We start from the raw sequence: 27,706 nt of genomic DNA, 5'->3' as shown, positions 1-27,706 counted from the left end.
TACAAGTTCTACAAAAGATCATGAACAGAGCTCTTACAAATCGTGAGATACCGGACTTGTGGAAAGCAGCAGGTATTATTTTGCTCCATAAAGAGGGTACAGATACAGAGGAAATGAGGAACTATCGCCTTATATCGTTATTGAATTCGGATTATAAAATTAATCAAGTATTTTAGCTAATAGATTCAAAGACTTCTTAAAAGATTGGATTGGGGATGATCAAAATGGTTTTTTACCGGACAGGAACATAAAAGACAAAGTAAGAATTATTGTAGACTCTTTGGAATATTATGAAACCCACCACCAAAAAGAAATGGCACTACTTGCTGTCGACGCTGAGAAAGCGTTCGACAACATGAACTGGGACTTCTTTAAACTTCTACTTCAAGAAATAGACATCGGTTACCATTTTCAAAATACAATCGAAGCGATCTACGAGGGGCAGAAAGCTAAATTGATGATCAACGGGAGTATAACAAAGGAATTCAGGATAGAAAAAGGCACAAGACAGGGGTGCCCACTGTCCCCACTAATTTTCATTTTTGCTCTGGAAATCCTATTAAAAGATATTAGAGAAGATGACTCCCTAAGAGGTATTAAAATCGACAAACAAGAATATAAAATTACGGCTTTTGCCGACGATTTAATAGGTATAATTGAAAATCCGAGAGATAATATAGTAAAATTGATTTAAAAATTAGAGGAATAGGGAGAGGTAGCAGGCTTGAAAATTAATAAATCTAAAACAATGATGTTGACTAAGAATATTACAAGTCAAAATAAAAAAAACCCTACAAGAAATAAATTAAAACATCATCTAAAATTAAATATCTGGGTATTTGGCTAACGGCAAGGAATTTGCAGCTACTGGAAAATAACTATCTAAGCAAATGGAAAGAAATTAAAAGAGAGATGGAAAATTGGGGAAAATTAAATCTATCTATGTTAGGGAGAATTGTGGCGGTAAAAATGAACATTCTACCAAGGATGCTTTATCTCTTTCAAAACCTCCCTATTATAAGAAGTAATAAATACCTTAAAGACTGGACTAAGGATATTATGAAGTTTGTTTGGAATAACAAAAAACCTAGAATTAAATTAACAATTATGATCACTCCTAAGGATAAAGGAGGCTTTGGTCTACTGGACTTGAAACTTTATTATGAGGCAGCAGCACTAACGTGGGTTATAGACTGGAGTAAACTAACCAAAGTCAAAATTTTGACCTTAGAGGGCTACGATCTGAGAAAAGGATGGCATTCATACATGTGGTATGATGGAATAAAAAAAGAAAAAAACTTCAGGAACCATTTTGTTAGATCATCGTTGATAAAAGTATGGGAACAATATAAGAAACATTTATTTGGGAAAACTCCCTTATGGATTTCGCCCTTAGAGGCAAATCAAAGGAGACTGCTAGGGTGGACATGTTGGTCGACTTATAAAGAGGACATTGCGGACCAATTTAAAAATGTATCATGGTTTCAGTATTTACAGGTGAAGGACTTTTTTTAGTGTAGATAAAAAGTATGGTTTCGGAGATAAAGAAGATTTTTGGAATAAAATACAGATTGGGGGAAAAATAGAAAATTACAAAAATTTATAATAAATTGCTAGGATGGGCAACAGAGAGGGAGGAGATAAAAGATTCAATGATACGATGGGCCAAAAACATTGGCAGAACAATTCAATTAAGAGAATGGGAAGAAATATGGACAAAAAGGTTGAAAAATACATATGCATCAGACTTACAGGAAAATTGCCAAAAAAATGTTACATAGGCGGGACATGACACCACAAAAATTAGGCAAAATGTATAAACAGGTAAATAAGGAATGTTGGAAATGTAGAAGGCAGGAAGGAACCTTCTACCATATGTGGTGGTTGTGCGAGTCAACAAATAAATACTGGAAAATGATTCATACAGAATGTAAAAAAAATATTAAATATGGAGTTCCCGTTAGTGCCAGAAATGTATTTATTAAGTATGTTTGATTCAGATATATTTAAAGACAAAAATAAGGAAAAACTATTCACCTTCTTTGCTACGGCTGCAAGAATGGTGTTTGCCAAACTTTGGAAACAAGACAAGATACCTTCAAAAACGGACTGGATTGGAAAAATTATGAACATCAAAGACATGGATGAGTTAACATATTGGTTAAGGTACAATAATGGACGAGGTACAAAATCAACTGACTGGAAAGCATTACAAGAATATATAGAAAAGAAAGACTGGTTAAGTTAAGCTAAGTAAAATAAGAGGGACAGAAATATCTTAAACGGTTCTTTTTCTTTGTACATAATTAAAATTTGGTGGAAGAAGGGCAAAGAAGAAGAGAAAAAGAAAAGGTAGAATGTATTTCAGACTAAGTAAGAAGAACGAAAGTCACACTAGGACGGGGGATGGTGTGTTTTTTTAAAGGTTTTTTCCTCCTTTTTTCTCTATATTTTCCTTCTTTTTCTTTTACTTGTGTTGAGGACTCTTGGGGGATACTTTATGAATGTTTTATTGTAAACTTTTTGGTGAAAATTAATAAAAAATATTTTTTAATAAAAGGCTACAAAGAAATTTTTCTTTGTGGCCACTATTGCGTCTGCAAAGAACCATCCGGCTGAACTGTTTCGAATTGTCAGAGGCCTTTTAAATTCCACCTCTCAGGTTGGGAGCCCTGACAACTCAACAGCTCGCTGTGAAGCTTTTGCTCAGTTCTTTGCAGACAAAGTCGCTTTGATCTGTTCTGGTCTGGACACCATGTTAACGGCAGTCTCTGTGGATGTAACTGGAGGATTTGCTTGTCCGATTTTGAGGGATTCGTTTCAATTGGTGAAACCCGAGGATGTGGACAAGATACTTGGAGGAATGAGGGCAACCACATGCATCTTAGACCCCTGCCCATCCTGGCTTTTGAAGGAAGCTTTTGAAGGATTGGCCGAGTGGGTAAAGGTGGTGGTTAGTGCCTCCCTTCGGGAAGGCAACATTCCAGTGAGCTTAAAACAAGCTATAATAAAACCGCTGTTGAAGAAACCATCACTGGACCCCACTCAATTCGACAACTATTGACCAGTATCCAATCTCCCCTTTTTGGGCAAAGTCTTTGATTGTGTGGTTGCTTCACAACTCCAGGTTTTCTTGGGAGACACGGATTTTCTGGATCCAGCACAGTCTGGCTTTAGGCCGGGACATGGAACTGAAACAGTCTTGGTCGCCTTAGTTGATCTTCGCCGGGAGCTAGACAGGGGGAGTGTGTCCCTATTGGTTCTGCTGGACCTCTCAGCAGCCTTCGATACCGTCGACCACGGTATCTTTCTGGGACTCCTCGCGGAAATGGGCCTGGGAGGCACTGTTCTGCAGTGGCTCCGGTCCTTCCTAGAGGGTCGATCTGAGAAGGTGTTATTGGGAGACACCTGTTCAACTCCACAACCATTGTCTTGTGGACTTCCTCAGGGCTCAATACTGTCTCCCATGTTGTTTAATATCTACATGAAGCCGCTGGGAGAGATCATCCGGAGTTTTGGGGTACGATGTCATCTGTACGCGGATGATGTCCAACTCTATCACTCCTTTCCACCTGCTACTAAGGAGGCTGTTCAGGTGCTGAACCGGTGCTTGGCCACTGTAATGGTCTTGATGAGGGCGAACAAATTGAAACTGAATCCAGACAAGACAGAGGTACTCCTGGTCAGTTGCAAGGCCAAACAGGGCATAGGGTTACAGCCTGTGTTGGATGGGGTCACACTCCCCCTTATGACACAGGTTCGCAGTCTGGGTGTGATCCTGGACTCAGCGCTAAGCCTGGAACGTAAGGTTTCAGAGGTGACCAGGGGAGCATTTGCACAGTTAAAACTTGTGCACCAGCTGCGCCCGTACCTTGGGAAGTCTGACTTGGCCACGGTAGTCCATGCTCTGGTCACGTCCCGTATAGACTACTGCAACGCTCTCTACGTGGGGTTGCCTCTGAAGACTGCTCGGAAGCTTCAAATGGTCCAACGATCGGCAGCCAGGATGCTAACAGGAGTGGCACCCAGGGAGCATACAACTCCACTGTTGCGCCAGCTCCACTGGCTGCCAATTTGCTACTGGGCACAATTCAAAGTGCTGGCTTTAGCCTTTAAAGCCCTAAATGGTTCTGGCCCGACTTACCTGTCCAAACGCATCTCCTCCTATGAACCAGTTAGGACACTAAGATCGTGTGGGTAGGCCCTGCTCTCGATCCCGCCAGCTTCACAAGCACGCCTGGCGGGGACGAGAGACAGGGCCTTCTCAGTGGTGGCCCCTCGGCTGTGGAACGCCCTTCCTACGGACATTAGATTGGCCCCCTCCCTACTGGCATTCCGAAGGAGAGTGAAGACCTGGCTGTTCGAACAGGCATTCAACTAGGCAGTGCAATTCATTATTGGAACACAGAAAATGGATATGAGGACTGGATTCTGATTTTATTGATGAGACGCGATGGATTTGTTAAATTGATGTATTGATGTTTGATGTTTAATCACTTTGTTTTTAAATGTTCAATGATTTTCTACTGTGTATATTGGAATTGTTAACCGCTCTGAGTCGCCTAAGGGCTGAGAAGAGCGGTGTACAAGCGAAGTAAATAAATAAATAAATAGATACTGCCTAAAGCCAGGTATTTTATGACACCAAAGAAATACCAGCAATCAAAGGAGGAAATATGATCAAAATGACTTGGCATATTAGTGGATGAAGCGACAGCACCCTCCCTGTGGCCGGAATCGAGTGTAACCTCAAGGTGCTGAAGATGGAAATGCCAAAATACCTCTGTCTGTCTTGTATGTCTACAAACGGCATTGAATGTTTGCTGTGTATGTCTGCATTGTGATCCGCCCTGAGTCCTTTTCAGGGCAAAAAGGGTGGAATATAAATACTGTGAACAAATAGAAAATAAAATAAATAAATTATTAATGATTCCACTTCCAACCCGATGAATCTATGTTGTTGTTGTTGTTGTTGTTGTTGATCAGTCCTCCTCTACTGTTAGAGATGGTCTCTTCCAACTCTAAGAATGTATGGTATTATAATAATTATTGCTATTGTTGTTATTACTATTATTCAGCCATGTCTGTTTAAGGGATGCCAAACTGCATTCATTCTACAGTATAGAGTAGAGGCCTCCAGACTAGATTGAGATATATTGGATTAGTTTGGAGAAAAGGGAACATGGATCCGCTCCAGGTTTTGGTTCAAACTTTAGAATATCTAGTTCTGGTGCTAGGTTAATTAAAGAGGTGGTGGAAGGTATCAACTTACGAGCCCAAGTCGTTTCTGAAAGAGAAAAAGAAGGGGGACAAATAATATAAATTAGGAAAGAGGATGCTGCAGAAGAGCAAAGAGCACTGCTTCTGAAACATTGGGTTCTCTGAGCACCACCTAGTAGCTGTTTGGGCATTGACGTGAATCCATTGTGCAGTGTTTACAATGGAAGACACTTCTTTAAAAGCTTATTTGTTTTCAGACCCCGCAACCAGCCCATTCACTTCTATGGGGGCAGGGTGCTCCATATTTTAAAGGGGTCCTATCCATTGACCCAGAGACTTACATATATTTATAGAGGCCCTTCAGTGCAGTCTCCCAAGCTTCCGAGGACCTGGTAGAGAAGTCGAACAAAGCCAGTAAGACCATTTTTTTGGTTTCATATATATTTCAAACAGCAGTCTAACATCATACTTATCAGCCAAAGCAGTACTCTTTAGTGTTCAATCCTAGGTACTATACAAATGTACACAAAGAAATCTATATTATATATTCTTGATACATTACATAGTTAGAAAACAGCTCCCTCTAGGGGGAAATGATAGGTAGCAGATCTATATATTATATTCCTCATGCATTCCATAGTTAGAAAACAGCTCCCTCTAGTGATAAATGGCAGTTACTAAGTTTACTGTGTATACTTTGAGTATAAGCCTAGTTTTCCAGCCTTTTTTTAGGGTGAAAAAGCCCTCCACAGAGTATACTCAGATGAGGGTCCTTGTGGGAAAGCATGGGGCTGCCCCAAACCTTCTTGCCAGGACCCTCACCTCTTCGCACAGCAACCCAGCTCTCCTTCCTCTCCTTCCCTCTTGTTCAGCATGTGCTTTCCTCTCCTCCTCTCTTGACACCTGTCATTCCCACTTTTCCTTATTCATATACACACAGCATTTCCCCCAAAATGTATAGTTAATGATTTAAACAGAATAAGACAGTTTTATCTTAAATTACAGTTTTATGTAAAAATTCAAATACATTTGACCTACTGCTACCCCAGTTGATGTAATTTTATTGGTATCTATTTTTATTTTGAAATTTACCAGTAGCTGCTGCATTTCCCACCCTCTGCTTATATTCATATCAATAAGTTTTCCTGGTTTTCTTGTGATAAAATTTCTTACCCCGGCTTATATTTGGGTTGGCTTATACTCAAGTATACTCAAGTATATACAGTATATATTATATTCCTGATACATTACATAGTTAGAAAACAACTCCCTTTAGTGGTAAATGATAGGTACTAAATCTAGATTATATTCCTCACGCATTCTGTGGTTATCAAATAGTTCTCTCTAGTGGTAAATGATAGGTACTAAATCTATATACTATATTCTTAATACTTTACACCAGTGGTTCTCAACCTGTGGGTCCCCAGGTGTTTTGGTCTACAATTCCCAGAAATCCCAGCCAGTTTATCAGCTGCTAGAATTTCTGGGAGATGGAGGCCAAAACATCTAGGGATTCACAGGTTGAGAACCATTGCTTTACATAGTTGAAAAACAGCTCCATTGGAACAGCTCCCTCTAGTGGTATATGGAAGGCACTAAATCTATATATTATCTATATATATAAATGTGTTAGGCGAGTCCAATGGGACAGCAAAACTCTAAAAAAAACCCAACGAAACTTAACCAAAATTCCCATGCCCATAACACAACCCACAAAGTACAAATATATCTACTCAAAATGAAAAACAACACAACACACTCACAAAATGGCAAAACAACAAAACTCAAAAAACCCCAATGAAACTTAACCAAAATTCCCATGCCCATAAAACAACCCACAAGGTACAAACATATCTACTCAAAATGAAAAACAACACAACAACACACTCACAAAACGGCAAAACAACAAAACTCAAAAAAAAACCCAATGAAACTTAACCAAAATTCCCATGCCCATAACACAACCCACAAGGTACAAACATATCTACTCAAAATGAAAAACAACACAATAACACACTCACAAAACGGCAAAACAACAAAACTAAAAAAAACCCCAACGAAACTTAACCAAAATTCCCATGCCCATAACACAACCCACAAGGTACAAACATATCTACTCAAAATGAAAAACAACACAACAACACACTCACAAAACGGCAAAACAACAAAACTAAAAAAAACCCAATGAAACTTAACCAAAATTCCCATGCCCATAACACAACCCACAAGGTACAAACATATCTACTCAAAATGAAAAACAACACAATAACACACTCACAAAACGGCAAAACAACAAAACTAAAAAAACCCCAACGAAACTTAACCAAAATTCCCATGCCCATAACACAACCCACAAGGTACAAACATATCTACTCAAAATGAAAAACAACACAACAACACACTCACAAAACGGCAAAACAACTGAGCATGCGCATTGATGCCCACCCGCAAGTTCCCTGGCGCGCGCACACAGCCTTCCAGCCAACGTTCCCTCTGTGGAAGCCATGCCCACTCCAAGCCCCGTCCTGCCACTTCCCGCACACACACACACACCCTGCCACACGCACACACACAACCCCATGCTCCATCACTCCCCCTGCCGCCGCATACACACACACACACACACACACAACCCCATGCTCCATCACTCCCCTGCCCCAATCTTACCTCCTTTTACTTCACGCCACCTCCAAACCCCACCCTGCCCCTTCCTGCCCTGTCAAAATCCAGGAAAGACAGGAGGAAAGGAAAGAAGGAAGAAAGAGAAAGGGAGGTAAAGAAAAAGGGGGAAGGAAGGAAAGTTAGAGAAAGAAGGAAGAAGAAAAGGAAAGGAAAGATGGAAGGAAAGAAAAGAGAGACAGCAGAAGAGAAAGAAAAAGGGGGAAGAAAGGAAAGAGGTAGAGAAGGAAGAAATGAGAGACAGAGGGAGGGAAAGAAAAAGGGGGAAGGAAGGAAGGAGAGAAGGAAAGAAAAAAGGGAATGAAGGAAGGAAAGAGGGAGTGAAGGAAGGGGGAAGATGTAGAGAAAGAGGGAGGGAAGGAAAGAAGGAAAGAGAGAAGGAAGAAAAGAGACCAGAAGAGAAAGAAAAAGGGAGAAGGAAGGAAAGAGACAGAGAAGGAAGAGGAGAAGGAAAGATGGGAGGGAAGGAAGGAAGGAAGGAGGGAAAGAAGGAGAGAAGAAGGGAAGGTTGGCCCAGCAGCACGTGGCGGGTAAAGGTTGTTATTTCTATTATTATTATGCTATTATTCCTATTAGACCCTGGGGAAATGGGAGAGGTGTCAGGTCCCAGAGGCAATGCATTGCATTATTGTTATTGTTATGATGGTGGTGAAATAAAAGGAAATAAAAAGTGAAAGAAGGAAGCAAACAGGGAGGGAAGAAAGGCAAAGGAAGAAAGGGGGAGGGAATGAAGGAAAGAGAGAAGGATGAAACCAAGTAGTGAAAGAAGAAAAGAAAGAAAGAGGTAGAGGAGGAAGAAAGGAGAGAAAGGGGGAGGAAAAGGGGGAAGGAATAGGTAGGCACCTCTTTCATAATAGTCCAGATATCTACCTCAACTTTGATAAGTTTTACTATAGGCCACAGCAACGCATGGCAGGGCACAGCTAGTATTCTTATACAATCAGCAAACAGAAAACAGCTCCTTGTAGTGGTATATGGATGATACTAAATCTATATATTATATTCCTGATACAGAAAATACATACCAGGGCACTACGCTCAAAGGAAAGAAAAATGCAGCAATAGGAAAACAATTGCGACCCATCAATTCGACATGTTCCCTTCCCCAAAAAATATAAATGAAAGTAAAAAATGACTCTTACTCGCAATTATAGCCAAAGCACGTGGGTTTGGTCTGATTACAGGTCTCACAATTGATGGCTTTGTACTGGTTGATTCCTCCAAAAAAATAAAGGAGAGAAGAGAATGAGTGGAAAGACAGCAGAAGGGATGAGGCATTTCTACAGGAAGTAGCTATCTACCTGTTTCTCTAATTACTTATCTATCTGTCTCCAGTCTCATGACTTAATCTATCTATTTACCTGTCATTTATCTTATCTATCTTTCTTTTCCCCCTAACTACTTAATCTATCAATCTAAGTCCCCTCTTTCTCACTACTTAAGCTATCTAAATATCATTCTGTATATTTAACCTTATCTATATATTTCCCCTCTCTCTCACTACTTAATCTATCCATCTATCACCCTATCTGCTTTAATATACTTTATTTATAGGAAGGACAAGAGACCTCTTCCAGAAAATTAGAAACAACAGAGGTAAATTTCAGGTGAAAATGGGCATGATCAAGATGGCAGGGACCTAACAGAAGCTGAAGAGATCAAGAGAATGTAGCAAGACTCAACAGAAGATCTGTATAGGAAGGACAATAATACTGAAGACAGTTTTGACTGTGGTGAGTTAATTAGAACCAGATATCCTGAGGAATGAGGTTGAATGGGTCTTAAAAAGCATTGCTAACAACAAGGCAGCAGGGGATGACAGGATCCCAACTGAACTGTTTAAAATCTTGAAAGATGATGCTGTCAAGATGATGCATGCCATATGCCAGTAAATATGGAAAACACAAGATTGGCTATCAGATTGGAAAAAATCAACTTATATCTCCATATCAAAAAAGGGAAATGCTAAAGAATGCTCAAACTTTCATACAGTGGTACTTATTTCACATGAAAGTAAGGTAATGCTTAAGATCCTGCAAGGGAGACTCCAGCAATACAGAGAGAGAGTTGCCAGATGTACAAGCTGGGTTTCAAAAAGGCAGAGGAACAAGAGACCAATATCCACTGAATAATGGAGAAGGCAGGGAGTTCCAGAAAAAACATCTATTTCCGTTTTACAGCAACAAGATGGATTGATAACTGGCAAATAGAAGGGGGAAAGGTGGCAGCAGTGCCAGCGTTTGTATTTCTAGGTGCAAAGATTACTGCAGACTCAGACTGCTGCCAGAAAATCAAAAGACATTTACTTCTTGGAAGGAGAGCAATGACCAGTTTCAACAAAATAGTGAAGAATAGAGACATCACATTTGCAACGAAGATCTACATAGTCAAACAATGGTATTCCTCATAGTAACCTATGGATATGAGAACTGGACCATAAGGAAGGCTGAGGGAAGGAAGATAGATGCTGTTGTTGGAGGAAAATTCTTATACAGTCCATACTTCAGGAAATAATGCCAGACTGCTCATTGGAGGGAAAGATATCAGAGGTAAAGATGAAATACTTTGGCTACATAATGAGAAGACAGGAAAGCTTGGAGAAGACAACAATGATGGGGAAAATGGAAGGAAAAAGGAAGAGGGGCAGACCAAGGGCAAGATGAATGGATGGTATCCTGGCTTGACTTTGAAGGAACTGGGGGTAGCCATGACTGACAGGGAGCTCTGGCATGGGCTTGTCCATGAGGTCATGAAGAGTCAGAAACGACTGAAAGAATAAACAACAACTATTTATATTCTGATCTATCCGAGGGGACTTAGGGCAGATTACAGAATACATTAACAGCCAACATTCAATGCCATTGTACAATTAACAAGGACTGACAATACATAAACAGAGGTAAAGGCTTTCCCCATCTTTTCCATTTCCAGCATCATTCTAGAGGCTGTGTTTGAATCTGGCCACAGGGGGTGCTGTCACTCCATCTTCCATGCTGAAAAGCTTTGTTGTCCTTAAACGTACTCCCAATCAAATCGCTGACACCTTTTATAACCTCCCTCGATCAACTAGGTGGCCAGTGAGCTGAGGCTGATGGGGGGTGCTCATCCCAACCAGGGGTTGAATTGCCAACCTTTTGATTGGCAAAATTTTCTGCAGTTTAGCGGTCTAACCCACTGTGCTAAGCCCAGCCCCCCTTATCTATCTGTCTATCTATCTATCTATCTATCTATCTATCTATCTATCTATCTATAATTTATTTTATCCGCTTACCTAATATATTATCTACCCTCACTACTTAATTTAGCTATCTAGCTATCTAGCTATCTATCAATCAATCAATCAATCAATCCTATCAACCAATCAATCAATCACCCATGCTTAATTGCAACATAGTCTCACTTTTGATCCCTTTTTGGCTGAAGAAAAGGGGTGCAACTATTAGCTGATGAAAAAGCAGGTTGTTTGGGGAGACGAATCAAGGATGCAACTATTATTAGAGGAAAGCAAAAAATACACATTTGGGAGGCCAAAAACGGGATGTATGACTATGCCATGAAACATGGTATCTACCTAATTTATTTATCTCATTTATCTATCTACCTTGTCTACCTAATCTACCTACCCACCTACCCAGTCACTCAATCAACCTGATCAATCGATCTACCTAATCAAGCTGTCCAATCTGGCTGGCTGGCTACCTACCTACCTACCTACCTACCTACCTAATGAATCATAGTTAGTTAGTAGTTAGTTAGGTGATTCCTAGTTGTCTGAGTAAGATTGTCCTCCAAGTTCAGTGTTCGAGCAGTGAGTACATATGTGACTGTGGAGCCCTATTCTTGATCCGCATATTCTTCCACAGTGAGGACATCGGTTTCTAGATAGAAGGCGGTCCCGGTCAGGGTTGGCTTTCCTCTTGGCATATTTTTCTCTTTTGCCCTCCATTCATGCCTCTTCGAATTCTACAGCACTGTAGAATTCGCAGTTTTTTACTGACAAAATCACTTTGCTCCGAACTGTCCCCTACACCTGGAACTGTCCCCTACACCCGACACTTTGAGTGAGCTGGAGACTCCGTAGCTGCTTAGTGGGCCTAATTTCGATAGATTCATCCCGCTAGACGCGGAAGATGTCACCAGAATCCTGGCTTCTGCAAAGCCAACCACCTGTTCCCTTGATCCATGCCCCTCTTGGCTGGTTAAGAGCTGCCTGGAAAGACTATTCGATCCTTTGAGCAATATAATCAATGGCTCTCTTGAACAAGGGGTTTTCCCGGATAACCTAAAAGAGGCAAGGGTCCGTCCCTTGTTGAAGAAGCCCAACCTGGACCCTATGACCCTTGCCAATTATCGTCCCGTCTCTAATCTTCCATTCTTAGGTAAGGTGATAGAGCGGGCTGTATTGGGACAATTGCAGCAATTTTTGGACCCTTTCTAGTCAGGCTTTCGCCCGGGTCATGGGATGGAGACAGTCCTGGTTGCTATTACAGATGAACTTCGTCACCAGTTTGATAGCGGCAGATCGGCGCTTCTGGTACTTCTTGATCTTCAACACCGTTGACTACAATTTAATGATCCACCGTCTCACCATGTCCGGAGTTCGCGGTCAGGCCCTCAATTGGTTCAATTCATTCCTCTGAAATCTGAGTTAGTGCGTGGAATATGTGGACCAAGTCTCCAAAAGTTCCCCCCTCCTATGCGGGGTACCCCAAGGTGCAATTCTCTCCCCTCTTCTTTTCAACATCTATGTTAGACCCCTTGCCAGTTTGGTTCAGAGATTTGGCCTGGACTGCTATCAATATGTGGATGACACCCAACTCCTGTTGCGCTTGGAGCCTGGAGTAAGATCAATACCTGACAATGTCACCTTATGCCTGGAGGCTTTGTTGAACTGGCTACGTGCTAGCAGGCTGCAGGTGAATCCGGCGAAGACTGAGATCCTGTGGCATGGCCGCCCGATAGGTCTGACCCATCCGTTACCTACCTTTGATGGCGCTGCTCTATCTCCATCGCCTACCGTTAAGAGCCTAGGTGTCGTTTTGGATTCGCAGCTGACGATGGAGGTTCAGGTGGCTGCTGCCAGCAAACAGGCCTTTTTCCATCTACGACAAGTGAGGCAACTGGCACCTTAACTGTCGGATGAGGCTCTGGCAACAGTCATCCATGCCACGGTCACATCTAGGCTGGACTATTGTAATGCCTTGTATGTTGGCATTCGTATTTCTATGACCCGAAAGCTCTGTATTGTCCAGAATGCTGCAGCCAGGTTACTCACAAAAATGCCCATGAAATGCCATATAACACCAGTGCTGTGGCATCTACACTGGCTCCCAATTGAGTATCGTGGTTTGTATAAGATGCTGGTCCTGACTTTAAAACTTTATATGGCCAGTATCCATTGTATCTTAGAGATCGTCTCTCCTCCTACCATCATCGGAGGTCGCCACGACCATCCCAACGCGATCTGCTCTATATACCGAGTTCTAGGGAAGTGCACTTGGAAAGCCTTCTCTATTTCTGCCCCTGCCTTGTGGAATTCCTTGCCTCCCTATTTGAGAGCCATGTGCAACTTGGGGCGTTTTGTCCTGGCGCTTAAGACCTGGCTTTTTACTGGAGCATTTGACTCATGTTAATTTTAATATTTGTATGTATGTGTTTTATCCTGTGTAATTTCTGCAGTGTAAATTGCCTGGAGCATCTCAAGTGGAGGGCGATTAATAAGTAATTAAAGATGAGATGAGATGAGATTTTCTGTTCTTGAGTTTGGAGTAGAGCAAATGCTTTGGGAGACAATGGTGGGGCATTCGGATAAAGTGGCGGGTCTAGCGGATGGCAGAGGAGCATCGCTTCAATGCTGGTGGTCTTTGCTTCTTCCAGCATGCTGATATTTGTCTGCCTTTCTTCCCAAGAGATTTGCAGGATTTTTCAAAGGCAACACTGATGAAATCATTCAAAGGAGTTGCATGTGACATAACAAAATATGTAGATACTTAGTCCACATTTTGCAGGTATTTAGCAGGGTTGGGAGGACAATAAATTTATAAACAAGCACCTTGGTATCCTTACAGATGTCCCAGTCTTCAAACACTGTGCTTCATTCAGAAAAATGCTGCACTCGCAGACCTCAGGTGGTGTTGCATTTCAGTGTCAGTTTTGACTTTTTTTGGAGAGGTGGTTGCCAAGGTAGTGGAAATGGTCAACATTTTCTAATGTTACTTCACTTCACTTTATTTCTTAATTAGTCGCTCTCCACCAAGGTGCTCCGAGTGACTTACAGTCTAAAATAGCATTTACATAATATAAAAACATTCAACATAAAAACATTCAACAGTGACTATTTGGCAAATTAGATCTGATTACTTAAATGCACAACCAAACAGCCAAGTCTTGAGTGCCTTTACAAAAGGTCACAACTCCGACATTGCTCTAATGTATGGAAGCAATGAGTTCCACAGAATTGGAACATAGGTTGAAAAAGCTCTACGCCTTCTAGCTTCCAGGTGTACCTCCCTAGGGCCTGGTATATATAGGAGATTTTCCTAGATAGATCGAGGTGACCACTGATGGAGAAAAGGAATGAACCGGTCCCTAAGATATAAAGGTCCTTGGCCATTTTGAGCGCTAAATATCAGAATCAGTATCTTGTAAGAGATCCGATGTTCTATTGGTAGCCAATGCAGTTGTTGCAGAATCTGTGTAATATGGGATCTTATAGAGGATCCCACTAGCAGCCTAGCCGCTGCATTTTGGACCATCCGAATCTTCTGGGTTGTTGACTTCGGAAGGCCAGCATATAAGGCGTTGCAATAGTCCAACCTCGTGGTGACTGTTGCGTGGATTACTGTTGCCAATGCTTCTACCAAAAAGCAGGATGCCAATTTCCTTGCCGGATAAAAAAGGCCTGCTTACTCCATCATCAGTGATGAGTCCAACACAACCCCAAGGCTTTTAACAGTGGCAGACAGAACCAGAGCTTTCCCATCGAAATCAGGCAGAGACTGGATTAATTCTGGCGGCTGGCCAGGCCAGAGTATCTCAGTTTTAGCAGGATTCACTTTTAGTCTGCTCACTCGCAGCCAACTCATCACTGCTTCCAAACACAGCCTAAAGTTCTCAGGAATTGCGGTTGTCCCAGGTTCGAGATGCAAGAGTAGCTGGGTATCATTTACATACTGGTAGCACTCTATGCCAAAGCTCCACACCAGTCCAGCAAGTGGCCGGATGTAGATGTTAAATAACAGGGGCGAGAGGATAGCACCCTGGGGAACTCCACAGCAAAGGCAGGAGCTCTCAGAGCTTTGGCCTAACCTTTCCACCCTCTGTCTCCGGTCCCAGAGGAACGAATTGAACCATTTCAGGGCTAAACCTCATACACCAGACATAGCCAATCGATGAATCAGCAAGTCATGGTCCACGGTGTCGAATGCAGCTGTGAGGTCCAAAAGTACCAATAGTGCTGATCCGCCTTGGTCTATCTGACGATGAATTTTGTCAGTAATAGCTACCAAGACAGTCTCTGTCCCATGACCTGAATGAAAGCCTGATTGAAAGGGGTCCATACCCGCAGTCTCATCTAAGAATTGCTGTAGCTGCCCCCCACTGTCCATTCATTCACCTTGCCCAAAAATGGAAGGTTTGAAACTGGACAATATTACTAGGTATGGCGGCGTCTAGGCTTGGTTTTTTCAAGAAAGGGTAGACCACTGCTTCTTTAAGGCAATCTGGAAAAATTCCTTGCTCCAAGGAGCTGTTGATGATGCTCCTTAAGATCTCTTGATCCCTCCCAGCACTCCTTAACCAACCGGGAGGGGCAAGGATCGAGGGAGCAGGTGGTTGGTCTTGCTGCAGTTAGAGTCTTTTCCAGGTCTTCAATTCCTAATGGCACAAAATGTTCTAGAAGTTAGCCACTAGATAGGCAGAAGGCCTCTAGTTCCCTCGATGTGTCCTCTGTGGAAGGTAGCTTTTCACAGAGCAGATTGATCTTATTTATAAAGTGGCTCTGGAAGGTCTCTGCTGTAATATCTTGACTAGCCATATCTTTGGCCGGATGGGTTGGATTTGTGATGTTACGAACAATTTTAAATATTTGAGCAGGTCGAGATCTGGCGGATGCTATCAATGAGGAATTATATTCTTTTTTGGCCTCTCTGGTGGCTGCTTTGTAGATTTTTTGATGTATTGCAAAAACCGACTTTGATGTTTCATCAGGTTTCTTGCGCCAATTACGTTCTAATCTCTTCCGCTCAAGTTTCATCTGACGTAATGCATCCGTGAACCATGGAGATCTATTCCAGCGAGGGCAAAGAGCCCGTTTAGGGGCAGTTGATAGATTTTTGTTCCAGTTTTCCACTCGTTCACATAGAGAATCAGCGGTGTAATCCAGTTCTTTAAGGACACTCAAAAGTCTAGTCGGATCCATCAGCTTCCTCGGCCACACAAAAAATTGTTCAGTCTCTGGACGCTGTGGTGGTGGAATCTCTATTTGAGTGTTCAAGATATAGTGGTCAGACCAAGGAATCTCTAAGACTGAAGATAGAGTCACTTGTATTCCGATACTAAAAATCAAGTCCAAGGTGTGCCCAGCTCGATGAGCAGGACCGGTCACCATTAATGAGAAGCCTATTGTTTCCATAGATTGTACTAGGTCCCTTGCTATCGAAGAAGACAACAACCTATCTGCATGTACATTGAAGTCTCCCAATATGATGAGACTTGGGAACTTCAGGGCCCAGTTCGCCACAAGGTCTAATAACTTGGGCATGCTCTCGTTTGGGGCCCCAGGGGCCCGATATACTAAGAGGATAGTCACACTTTCCCTAGCAGCCAATGTCAAACCTATACATTCGATACCCACAATATCTGGGGTAGGAATAGTTCTAATGGAGAAATGATCGCGGGCTACTATTCCCCCCTCCCTCCTCGACCCCCCTTTTGAGATCTTTGAAGCATCTGGAAACCTGAAGGTATTAGTTCATATGAGAGAATATTATCTCCTTCTCGTATGAAGGTTTCTGTAATGCATACTACATCTGTCTTCTGATCAACAATAAACTCTCGAAGGGTCACGGTTTTGTTCACCACTGACCTAGCATTGATCAGTTGCAAGGTCAAGGAGGATGAAGGAGAAGGGTTCTTGTTATCATATTTGGGAATATCACATAATACAGATGGAAGCCGAATCTGTCTCTTACTTTGTCTCTTTTTAGAGATCAGCACGTTATCATTCTCATATATCCCTCTCCCGATGATTACTTGGATCGTCCTCCCAGTACTGGGTTCGTCTGTAATATCAATTAGGTGCCGGATGTTCGAAACACCTCCAGAAAAGGGAATGACGCAGGCCCGAGAGAGTATGATTTTGGGCACCAACCTGTGGGCACAGCAGAGCTGGAATAAATGCTAAGTCTCCTAAACGTTGTTTAGGGCATACAGGTGTTCCGTTGGACCGAGGGGACAAGCCCCTAACTGATGGGTTTTTAGAATGACCCTCCTCTGTGGCCCTATCTTCCCTGTTTGTGTTAATAGTAGCCCTAACTGGAGAGGTATTCATCCTTTGTGTTGAAGATGACTTGGGCATTCTTGTCCCGGCTCCAAAACCAGACCCCCAAAAGGTTCTGGTTTTGTGGCTGGACTCTGTGCTTTGATGGACAAGGGCTGGTAGCTGATAGCTCTTTCCGATATCTATTCAGATCGTTGACGGAAGTGTTCTCCACCTTTGCAGAAACCCCTCCAGATGCGATCTTACTCACTAGGGCATCCTGAGTTGGAACTTTCCCAATATTTTTCTCAGGACTGGCCCCTTCAGAGTTTCTTCATCCGGAGACATCCCCTCCAGGGTAACTCCTACCGGAAGTTGATGCTTTAGATGGATTCCCCTCAGGATCAGTTCTTTTGGAGATGTTGTCACCGAAAGTAGGGCCTTTCCCTAGGTGGTGCTTCCATTTCTTTCTCGAACGGTGTTTACGCCTGCGCTGTTTCTCTTTAGGACTTAACCATAGGGAGGTCGATTCCCCTTTAACAATCCCCATACAAGGCATCATTTTCAAGGCCTTAATCTGAGCTCGTCTTTCAGACAAAGGAAGACAACGACGTCTGTGGCGATCTTCCGGATTTGAGGTTTCGGTAATCATCCTTGGATCTTTCTGCAGGATCGAGGAAATGTCCAATGGCTCCACTTCCATCCACTGAGGCAGGTCTGCCCCCATGGCCTTCCAAGGTTTCTGTTTTGACCAGGACAAGTGCTGTCAGGGTTTACCCCAAAAGGGCAACAATGTTACACAATTAAGCTACATTTCTGGCATTGCAGATGGGTTGGTTAGTGACTGCTGAAAGAGCACTTTGGTTTTCTCGATGACAGACTGAGCTTCTTGTATATATCTGCAAAGGTGTTTAGAGTGGTTTGTAGGTCTTTCTCTGAATGTGCACAGATGACATTGTCATCAGCAAATTGGAGTTCTATAATAGATGTTGTTGTAACCTTGGTTTTGGCTTTCAGTCTGCTGGGATTAAATAGCTTGCCACCTGCCCAACAGATTATTTCCACTCCAGTGGGAAGCTTCCCATCAACAAGATGAAGTATCATAGCGATGAAGATGGAAAATCAGGTTGGGGCAATAACACATCACTCTTTGACACCTGATTCCACCTTAAATGGGTTACTTTGGGAGCCATTGCTGCCCAACACTGTTACCATCATGTCATTATGGAGGAGCTGCAGGATGTTCACAAATTTGTCAGGGCACCGATTTTTTGGCGGATGGTCCAGAGAGCACTGCAATTTACGGTGTCTAATGGCTTTGCAAGGTCAATGAATGCCATGTACAGAGGTTGATTTTGTTCCCTGCGTTTTTCTTGGAGCTGTCGTGCAGTGAAGACCATGTCCACTGTTCCTCTGGAGGGCTGGAAGCCATTTTGGGATTCTGGGAGGGTGTCTTCTGAGAGAGGTAGATGGCGGTTTGCAAGGATTCTGAGGATTTTCCCAGTGGAGGTTAGAAAGGAGATACCTTGATAGCTTCCACAGTCTGTTCTTTCCCCTTTTTTGAAAAGGGTGATAATGGTGGCATACTTGAAATCTGCTGGGATTTTCTCAGTCACCCACACTTTTTCAATGAGCTGGTGGAGTTGTTGTGTTAACTGTGATCCTCCCTCTTTCAGCAGAGATCCCATCAGGTCTGCTGGTTTTGTTACTTTTTGTTGGCTGGTGACATTGCTGATTTTTTCCAAACTTCTTCCAAACTAGGCAGTGCTGCAAGCTAATTCCTGTTTTTTTTTTTTTTTAATCATGTCAGTAGTGACTTGAGAAACTGCAAGTCACTTCTGGTATGAGAGAATTGGCCATCTGCAAGGATGTTGCCCAGGGGACGCCCAGATGATTTGATGTTTTTATCATCCTTGTGGGAGGCTTCTCTCATGTCCCTGCATGAGGAGCTGGAGCTGATAGAGGGAGCTCATCTGCCTCTCCCCGGATTCGAACCTGCAACCTGTTGGTCTTCAGTCCTGCCAGCACAGGGGTTCAACCCACTACGTCACCGGGGGCTCCACAAATGCAGGTGAAACATCAGGATAGAATGTTGCTAGAACATGCCATGCAGCCCGGAAGCCATACAACACTCGTGTTTCAAAGGATTGCTGCTTTATGCCCTTCCCAGTGCACAAACAGCCCCTGGCCTCAATTATTCAAAAGATGGCGATCCTGCAACATGAAACTAATGAGTTAGTCTCTATTTTCAGAGTTATTTTTTCCATTTGTTCCTGTCTCAAAATGATTAATATATCTTGATAACTCTTTAATCCATTTGTGACTGTTTGTGTAATTATAACATGCTACCATTGTGGAATATACTGCTTTGAAAATGATATGTCCATTATTTTAAAACTACATGTAGAGTATCGTTTTTAGATCTATCTCTGTGGAGCAAAGAGTATTTTACAGTTACTCTTCCTGCAATTGCTTCAAGTTGAGGGGGAGTGGTGTTAGACCCTAGTTTACAACTTGTGGAGCTCCCATTCAGATTGGAGAAGCTTGAATAGGAATGTGTTGCACTAGGCATTTTTGCACTAGGTACTGTTGCACAAGAGAACTATCTCGTTCCTTCTCTAAGCCATGCACTTTATTCTTGGCCCACTTATTGGCTACTCGGCACTTTCTAAGGGTATTCCTCAGCCTCTCTTCACTTGAATCCCGCACTTTCCATTGTGCAAAGATCTCGGAATCATTGCACTTATTTGAGCCTGATCCCAGGTTTGAACTTTATCTCAGCCTTATTGTTTTAATATGATGTTTTGTGATTGTGTTATGTTTTTATTTGATTTATTTTAATGCTGTTTTATTGTAACGTGGGCTTGTCCCCTTGTAAGCCACCCCGAGTCCCTTTGAGAAGAAGGTGGTGGGGTATAAGAATAAAGTTTTTGTTGTTGTTGTTTGTCAAACCAATCTTGATGTTCCTTGGTTTGATGTCCAATAGCTTCTTCGCAGACTATGATGATGGGGGTCTTCAGTTTGTTCCAATGTTCCTCAACATTTTTTGGGATTTTCTATTGGTAGATGGTTCTTGAGCATTGTTTGGAGAAGGGCTCATTTGGAAGTGCTTCAGTCAGGTCTTTCACCAGGTCATTTCTGATAGCAAAGACAACTCTGTGCATTCTTCTTCAGTCCTTTCCAGAAGAAGGTGTACTTCCTTTTTCTTTCTTCACCTGTCCCTCTCTTGTTGTCCGGATCTCCTGAAGTGCTGCTATGTTGATGTTAAAGCATCTCAGCTCTCTTGCAATGATTGCAGTTCTTTGTTTGGAGCTTTTGGAGCATGTTGTCTAACAGTGTCCGTATATTCCAAAGGACTTGGGGCGGCTTACATGGCGCCAAGCCCAAAGCAAAATACAATTAAAAGCAAGAAATAACAAATTAAAACAGTAAAAACAGAATAAAACAGCATAAAACAGTATAACAATAATAACAAGCATCAAAGGCAACAGCAGACTAATTTTGGAGGGGCGGGGGAACGACAAAGACCACTGTGCGAGCCAGTCTAAGGATAAGGTAATTCAATAAGGTGGATAGCAATGTATAGTAGTATAGGAAATAGCATGGGCACAAAGCAATTTAACAGGAATTTATAGAGCAATTTAAAGATATATATAGTAATGTGACATTGGAATTCAGAATCAGGTCATGATTCAGGTCATGATATAAATAATTTATCATAGGAGTCATCAGTTGAATGCACAATAAAACATCCACGTCTTTAATTCCTTGTGGAATGTAGCCAGGACGATTGACACGATTGCTCCTGAACGTCCCCTCTCTTTGTTCAGAGTCACACCAACTCCTTGGTTCACTGAGGAGCTGGCTAAGATGAAGCACTGGAGGAGGGGTCTAGAGGGCATCTGGAGGAAATCTCGAGGCGTATTTGACCAAGCATGGGAAAGTATTCTCGACTGCTCACATAGCGTCTGCAGCAAATAGACCATCGGAGTTGTTCCGGGTTATTGGGGAGCTCTTCCGGCTTCCTGAGGTTGGGGAACTTCCTGACGACTCGGCAACTCAGTGCGGTGATTTTGCGCACCATTTTGTAGGCAAAGTTGCCCAGATACATCTTTAGCTGGGCTCCAGTTTAAATGTAGTACCACATGAGGTAGCCGAGGCACCTGTCTGTTCAATCTTATGGGATTCTTTCCATCTTGTTCAACCTGATGACATGGAGGGGATCCTTGGGATGGTGAGAGCAACCACTTGTGCTCTGGATCCTTGCCCTTCCTGGCTAGTTAAACTAGCCAGGGAAGGGTTGTTGGAATGGTTTGTCGCAATAATAAATGCTTCATTGGGCCAGGGAAAATACCCATCCTGCCTTAAGCAGGCAGTGATCAAACCACTATTAAAGAAAACTTCCCTTGAACTGACTACTTGTAACAACTACATATCAATTTCCAACCTCCCTTTTTTGAGCAAGGTCCTGGAGCAGGTGGTAGCCTCACAGCTTCAGGGTTTCCTTGATGACACCGATTTTCTGGATCACTCGCAGTCTGGCTTAAGGCCTGGCCACAGTACCGAGACAGCTTTGGTCTCCTTGGTGGATGACCTGGACAGGGGGAGTGTGGCCCTGCTGTTTCTCTTGGATATCTCAGCAGTTTTAGATACCATTGACCATGGTATCCTTCTGGGGAGACTTGCTGGGATGGGACTTGAGGGCATTTATTTTCCGAGCCCAATTTAAGGTGCAGGTGCTTACCTACAAAGCCCTAAATGGTTTGGGACCATCCTACCTGCGTGACCGCATCTCCGTTTATGAACCCATGTACTCACTTCGTTCATCCGGAGAGGCCCTGCTCGCGATTCCGCCTGCATCGCAGGCGCGTCTGGTGGGGATGTGAGACAGGGCCTTTTCTGTGGTGGCCCCCTGACTCTGGAACACCCTCCCCAAAGATCTTAGAAAGGCCCCTAGGTTGGCAGTCTTTAGAAAGAACTTGAAGACCTGGCTGTTCCGATGTGCCTTTCCAGAGTAGGAATACTCCAACAACAAGTCCCAGAAGCACTTTATTAGAATTAAGATTGCTGTACACTGCACTTACCCCATAATCCTTATATATCACTGTCACATCAGCACTTTTAATTCTGTACCCATTACTCTGGCCCGGCCCAGTTTTATTGTGTCTTGGTGTATTGTTTATTGCTTGTTGTTAATATTGCTTTAATTTGCTTTAATTTTTTAATTTGCTTTAAGTTTTGAACTGTTATGTTGTGTTTGAGGCCTTGGCCTTTGTAAGCCGCATCGAGGTCTTCGGGAGATGCTAGTGGGGTACAAATAAAGTTAATAATGCTTTTACTGTGGCTCCGGTCCTTCCTAGTGGGTTGTTCCCATTTGGTGAAGCTGGGAGACACCTGCTCGGACCCCTGGCCATTGACCTGTGGGGTCCCGAAAGGTTCTATTCTGCCCCCCATGCTATTTAACATCTACATGAAACCGCTGGGAGAGGTCATCCTGAGTTTTGGAATACGGTGCCATCTCTATGCAGATGACACCCAACTCCACTACTCTTTTCCACCAGACTCCAAGGAAGCCACTCAGATACTGGACCAGTGCCTGGCTGCTGTGACGACCTGGATGATGAAGAACAAGCTGAGGATCAATCCTGACAAGACAGAGATTCTCCAGGTCAGTCGCTCGGTCTGACTGGGGTATTGGGTGGTAACCTATGCTGGATGGGGTTACACTCCCCCGGAAGTCACAGGTTCCGCAGTTTGGGGGTCCTCAGCACTGACACTTGATGTACGGGTGCTGGCGGTAGCCAGAAGGGCCTTCGCACACCTAAAACTTGTGTGTCAACTGCGACCTTACCTCGTGAAATCTGACTTGACCATGGTGATCCATGCCTTAGTTACCTCTAGACTGGACTACTGTAATGCATTCTACGTGGGGCTACCCTTGAAGATGGCCAGGAAACTACAATTTGTCCAACGTTTGGCAGCTAGATTAATAACTGGGGCTAGTTATAGGGAGTGGTCTACTCCCTTGTTTAAGGAGCTCCACTGGCTGCTGTTTATTTTCCGGTCCCAATTCAAAGTGCAGGTTATCACCTATAAAGCCCTAAACGATTTGGGACCCACCTACCTCCGTGACCATATCTCTCTCCATGAACCAATTCGGGCCCTCTGATCTTCTGGGGAGGCCCTTCTTTCACCCCTGCCAGTTTCTAAAGCTCACCTTGTAAGTACAAGGGGAGAGCTTTTTCCTCTGTGGCCCCCGACTCTGGAACTCACTATCTGGAGAGATTAGGAAAACCCCTATCCTAGAAACCTTTAAAAGAACCTTAAAACCTGGCTCTTCCACTGTGCCTTTGGTGAGTAGGTATACAACTTCACACTATGTTCAGCCTCAATGTTCTGTCATTTGGAGTCCCTCCCCCCCCCTCTTTGTGGGAAAGCTTGATTCCACAACCTCCGCTATAATGAGCCCTCCTCCACAAATAACTGCTTCTTCTTTATCTCACTCGAGTTTTAATTAGTTTTTTCTTTTAAATTTTACATGTAGCCTGCTCATTGTCACTGTGATTGTGTTTATTGTAATTTTATACTGTTAAGTTTTCACATGTTTTATGTAATTATGATGTTATTGTTTAATGTCTGCATTTTCGGGTTGCATTTTTGGTTTTTTGCTGCTGTAATTTGTGTTTGGGTTTGGCCTCATGTAAGCCGCTCCAAGTCCCCATTGGGGAGATGGTGGCAGGGCATAAATAAAGTTTATTATTATATAAAGTTTATTAATATGGACATTATCACAGGATGTCTACGCCCTATACCACTGGAGAAATTATACTGTTTAGCGGTATTGCACCACATAACATCCATTGGAAAGTTGCAGCCTGTAATGAAAGGACCATGGCATTGACATCTCCGGCCCATCCTCTGTTCAGATATCAGTCATGATGCCAACACCTTTAATCAAGAAAGTGCTTCCTAGGATCTACAGAGATACCCACAGGAACTCCTCAGTGAGCGAGAGTCCAATAGTGGCAGGTGAAAACCCAGAACCTAAATCAATTGCAGAGACTAGATAAGAAACTCCTTCCTGGGCACACAGAAGACTGAGGCACTTCTGATCGCATTCTGGCATCACGAGATGCAGAGCCAAAATAGAGTCTACGACATGTGAGTGTGGAGAAGAACAAACCACAGAACACTTACTACAATGCAGTCTGAGCCCTGTCACATGCACAGTAGACCTTCTCACAGGGACACCAGAGGGACTCCAAGTGGCCAACTTCTGGTCAAAGGACATTTAGTGTAATGCCAAGTTTTGAACTGTATTTGTGGTTTTTCAATGCAGCTCACAAATATTAGTTTAAACAAAGTAGTTGAAACTTTGGAGAAGTTTTTTTTAAGAACCGATCATGTCAAAAAAATTAATTAAAACAAATTATATTTTAAAAATATAATTCCCCCAAAAAGGAGATTCCATCTGAACATTAGGAAGAACTTCCTGACTGTGAGAGCAGTTCAGCAGTGGAACTCTCTGCCCCAGAGTGTGGTGAAGGCTCCTTCTTTGGAAGCTTTTAAACAGAGTGCTAGATGGCCATCTGTCAGGGGTGCTTTGAATGAAATATTCCTGCTTCTTGGCAGGGGGTTGGACTGGATGGCCCATGAGGTCTCTTCCAACTCTATGATTCTATGATTCTATGATTGTATGAATCCACATCCCACATTCTTCTCAGCCCCGCTTACCACAATGGCGTTCACACTTCACTCTGCCTAAAGGGAAAGAGAGAGACGAATACTATGTTTTGCAGGAAGGAACTTGCAAAAAATCACCTCTGAATCAACACTAACCTGGATAGGCATCTGCTGATTCTTATTCGCAGTCTTTATGGGAAAACATACATTGCAAGCGAGATGTAACTAATCAATACCCACATATGTGAGAGGAAACAAGGTTGTGGGTTTTTTTTTTACCACTACTTCATTCAGTATTTATATAAGCTCCCTGGATGTTACATAAAAAATATAACATTTATATAAATGAACCTAATATTTCTATAAACAAACCTTTGCCTTCCTAAATTGGTTGGGAGAGCAATCTCTGTTTTACTGTATGCAGATGACGCAGTGCTTTATCATTGTTATTTTCATGTCTAATACATCTATCTATCTATCTATCTATCATCAGTCTGTCTATCTATTGGTCTATCTGCCTATCTATTGGTCTATCCATCTGCCTATTGGCCTATATATCTATTGGTTTATTTATCTATTGGTCTATTTATCTATCTGTCTGTCTATCAGTCTATTGGTCTATCTATCTATCTATCTATCTATCTATCTATCTACCTACCTATCTATTAGTCTGATAGACTAATAGTCTATCTGTCTGTCTATCTACCTCTCTATCTTTTGGTCTATCTATCTATCTATCTATCTACTGGTTTATCTATCTACATTATCTGTCTATCTATCATCTATCTATCTATCTATCTATCTATCTATCTATCTATCAGGGCTGGTCAATTCGTTTCGTTAATTCGTAATTCGTTAAAAAATTCGTTATTTTTTGAATTACGAAACGATTACAAAACATTTTTTTAACCTGGAAGTGTTTTTAAATATCGAAACGGCAGGCACCAAAAAATTTTGTATTTCCGTCCATTTTGGAAATACGTAAGATGGCCGCCTGCCGATGCTTGCTGAGAGGGGCGAGCGAGAGGGGCGAGCGAGCGGCGAGCGAGAGGGGCGGAAGCACTCTCTCCTGACATTTCACCCACATCTATGGCAGGCATCCTCAGAGGTTGTGAGGTCTGTTGGAAACTAGGCAAGTGGGGTTGATATATCTGTGGAATAATGTTCAGGGTGGGAGGAAGAACTCTTGTCTGCTGGAGGCAAGCGTGAATGTTGCAGCTGGCCAGCTTGATGAGCATCGAATGGCCTTGCAGGTTCATGGTCTGGCTGCTTCCTGCCTGAATGTTGCAATTGGCCAGCTTGCTTAGCATTGCCTGCCTATTAATAATAATAGCGAGCGGCGAGCGAGAGGGGCGAGCGAGCGGCGAGCGAGAGGGGCGGAAGCACTCTCTCCTGACATTTCACCCACATCTATGGCAGGCATCCTCAGAGGTTGTGAGGTCTGTTGGAAACTAGGCAAGTGGGGTTGATATATCTGTGGAATAATGTTCAGGGTGGGAGGAAGAACTCTTGTCTGCTGGAGCGAGAGGGGCGAGCGAGCGGCGAGCGAGAGGGGCGAGCGAGCGGCGAGTGAGAGGGCCCAACAGAGTGAGTGCCTGCCTTCCCTCCTTAATAATAAATAATAATTAATCCCTATTCTACTAAATTAATAATTAAAATTAAAAAATATTGAAAAAATATTGAAAAAAAAAGGGCGCTATCTTTATAAAATGTTTTGTAAATATTTACAAAATTTCGTAAATACCGAAACTTTTTTTTGGGAAAGTTTTGTAATTATTTTAAATTTCGAAAAAAAAAAACCTAATTACAAATCGATTTTAGAAACAAATTTTTGCGTTGTTACCCAGGCCTACTATCTATCTATCTATCTATCTATCTATCTATCTATCTATTTATTTATCTATCTAGCTACCTTATTGATCTTTGTACTTAATCTATCTAATTGATCCAATCTATCCACTCTATCTATTTATCTGTCTATATAATCTACCTAAATACCTTATCAATCTGCCTAATCCATCAATCTTATTTATCTTTCTACTTAATCTAATTGATCCAACCTATCCACTTTATCTATTTATCTGTCTATGTAATCTCCCTAAATGCCCAATCAATCTATCGATCTGCCTAATTCATCAATCCTATCTATCTACCTAATCTAAGAAGGCTGGATGTTTATTGTAACATTGAATTTCTGGCAATTAATCATTATATCCGATATCTGTATGCATGTCTAATCTGGCCATTCATGAAATGCTGAAACAAATAATAACTCTTTCTAATAAATAGCATTACAAAATGCCTAACCAAAGGCATTGCGAGATATCTATGCCAATGTGTGTGCGCAGATATATAGATAGATAGAGAGAGAGAGAGAGAGAGAGAGCAGTGTAGTATAATCATTAGATTATTATTAATAACATTATAGTATTATAATTAGATGGTTATTATTAATAATGGCATCATATTATTATTATTATTATTATTATTCTAATTGCATTATATTATTATCAGTAGATAAGGATGATGATTATTATTATTATTATTATGAACAAAGAAGGAAGGCAAGCTCACTTTCAAGGATAGCGTTCCGTAACATTCTGACTTGTTCCTCGAAAATGGAATGCAGGACTTCCGGAAGAGCCC

The 27,706-nt window shown here is 42.4% G+C and overlaps 1 protein-coding gene across 1 annotated transcript in view; it reads right to left on the bottom strand.

Annotated features, from left to right (window-relative positions):
- LOC137095635 (izumo sperm-egg fusion protein 4-like) overlaps positions 1 to 27,706 on the bottom strand; it is a 52,168-nt gene that overhangs the window by 10,095 nt on the left and 14,367 nt on the right. Inside the window, exons 3-7 of the mRNA XM_067462392.1 lie at positions 27,635 to 27,706; positions 25,112 to 25,138; positions 9,042 to 9,117; positions 5,562 to 5,609; positions 5,273 to 5,287 (exon numbers count right to left, since the gene is read on the bottom strand). Coding sequence (XP_067318493.1) covers positions 5,273 to 5,287; positions 5,562 to 5,609; positions 9,042 to 9,117; positions 25,112 to 25,138; positions 27,635 to 27,706 — 238 coding nt within the window. The remainder of the gene's footprint in view (positions 1 to 5,272; positions 5,288 to 5,561; positions 5,610 to 9,041; positions 9,118 to 25,111; positions 25,139 to 27,634) is intronic.

This window comes from Anolis sagrei, chromosome Y (genome assembly GCF_037176765.1).
Source record: "Anolis sagrei isolate rAnoSag1 chromosome Y, rAnoSag1.mat, whole genome shotgun sequence".
In the NCBI taxonomy this organism is placed as follows: domain Eukaryota; kingdom Metazoa; phylum Chordata; class Lepidosauria; order Squamata; family Dactyloidae; genus Anolis; species Anolis sagrei.
The sequence above is the reverse complement of the archived record's forward strand: the minus strand, read 5'-3'. Positions and strand labels throughout refer to the sequence as shown.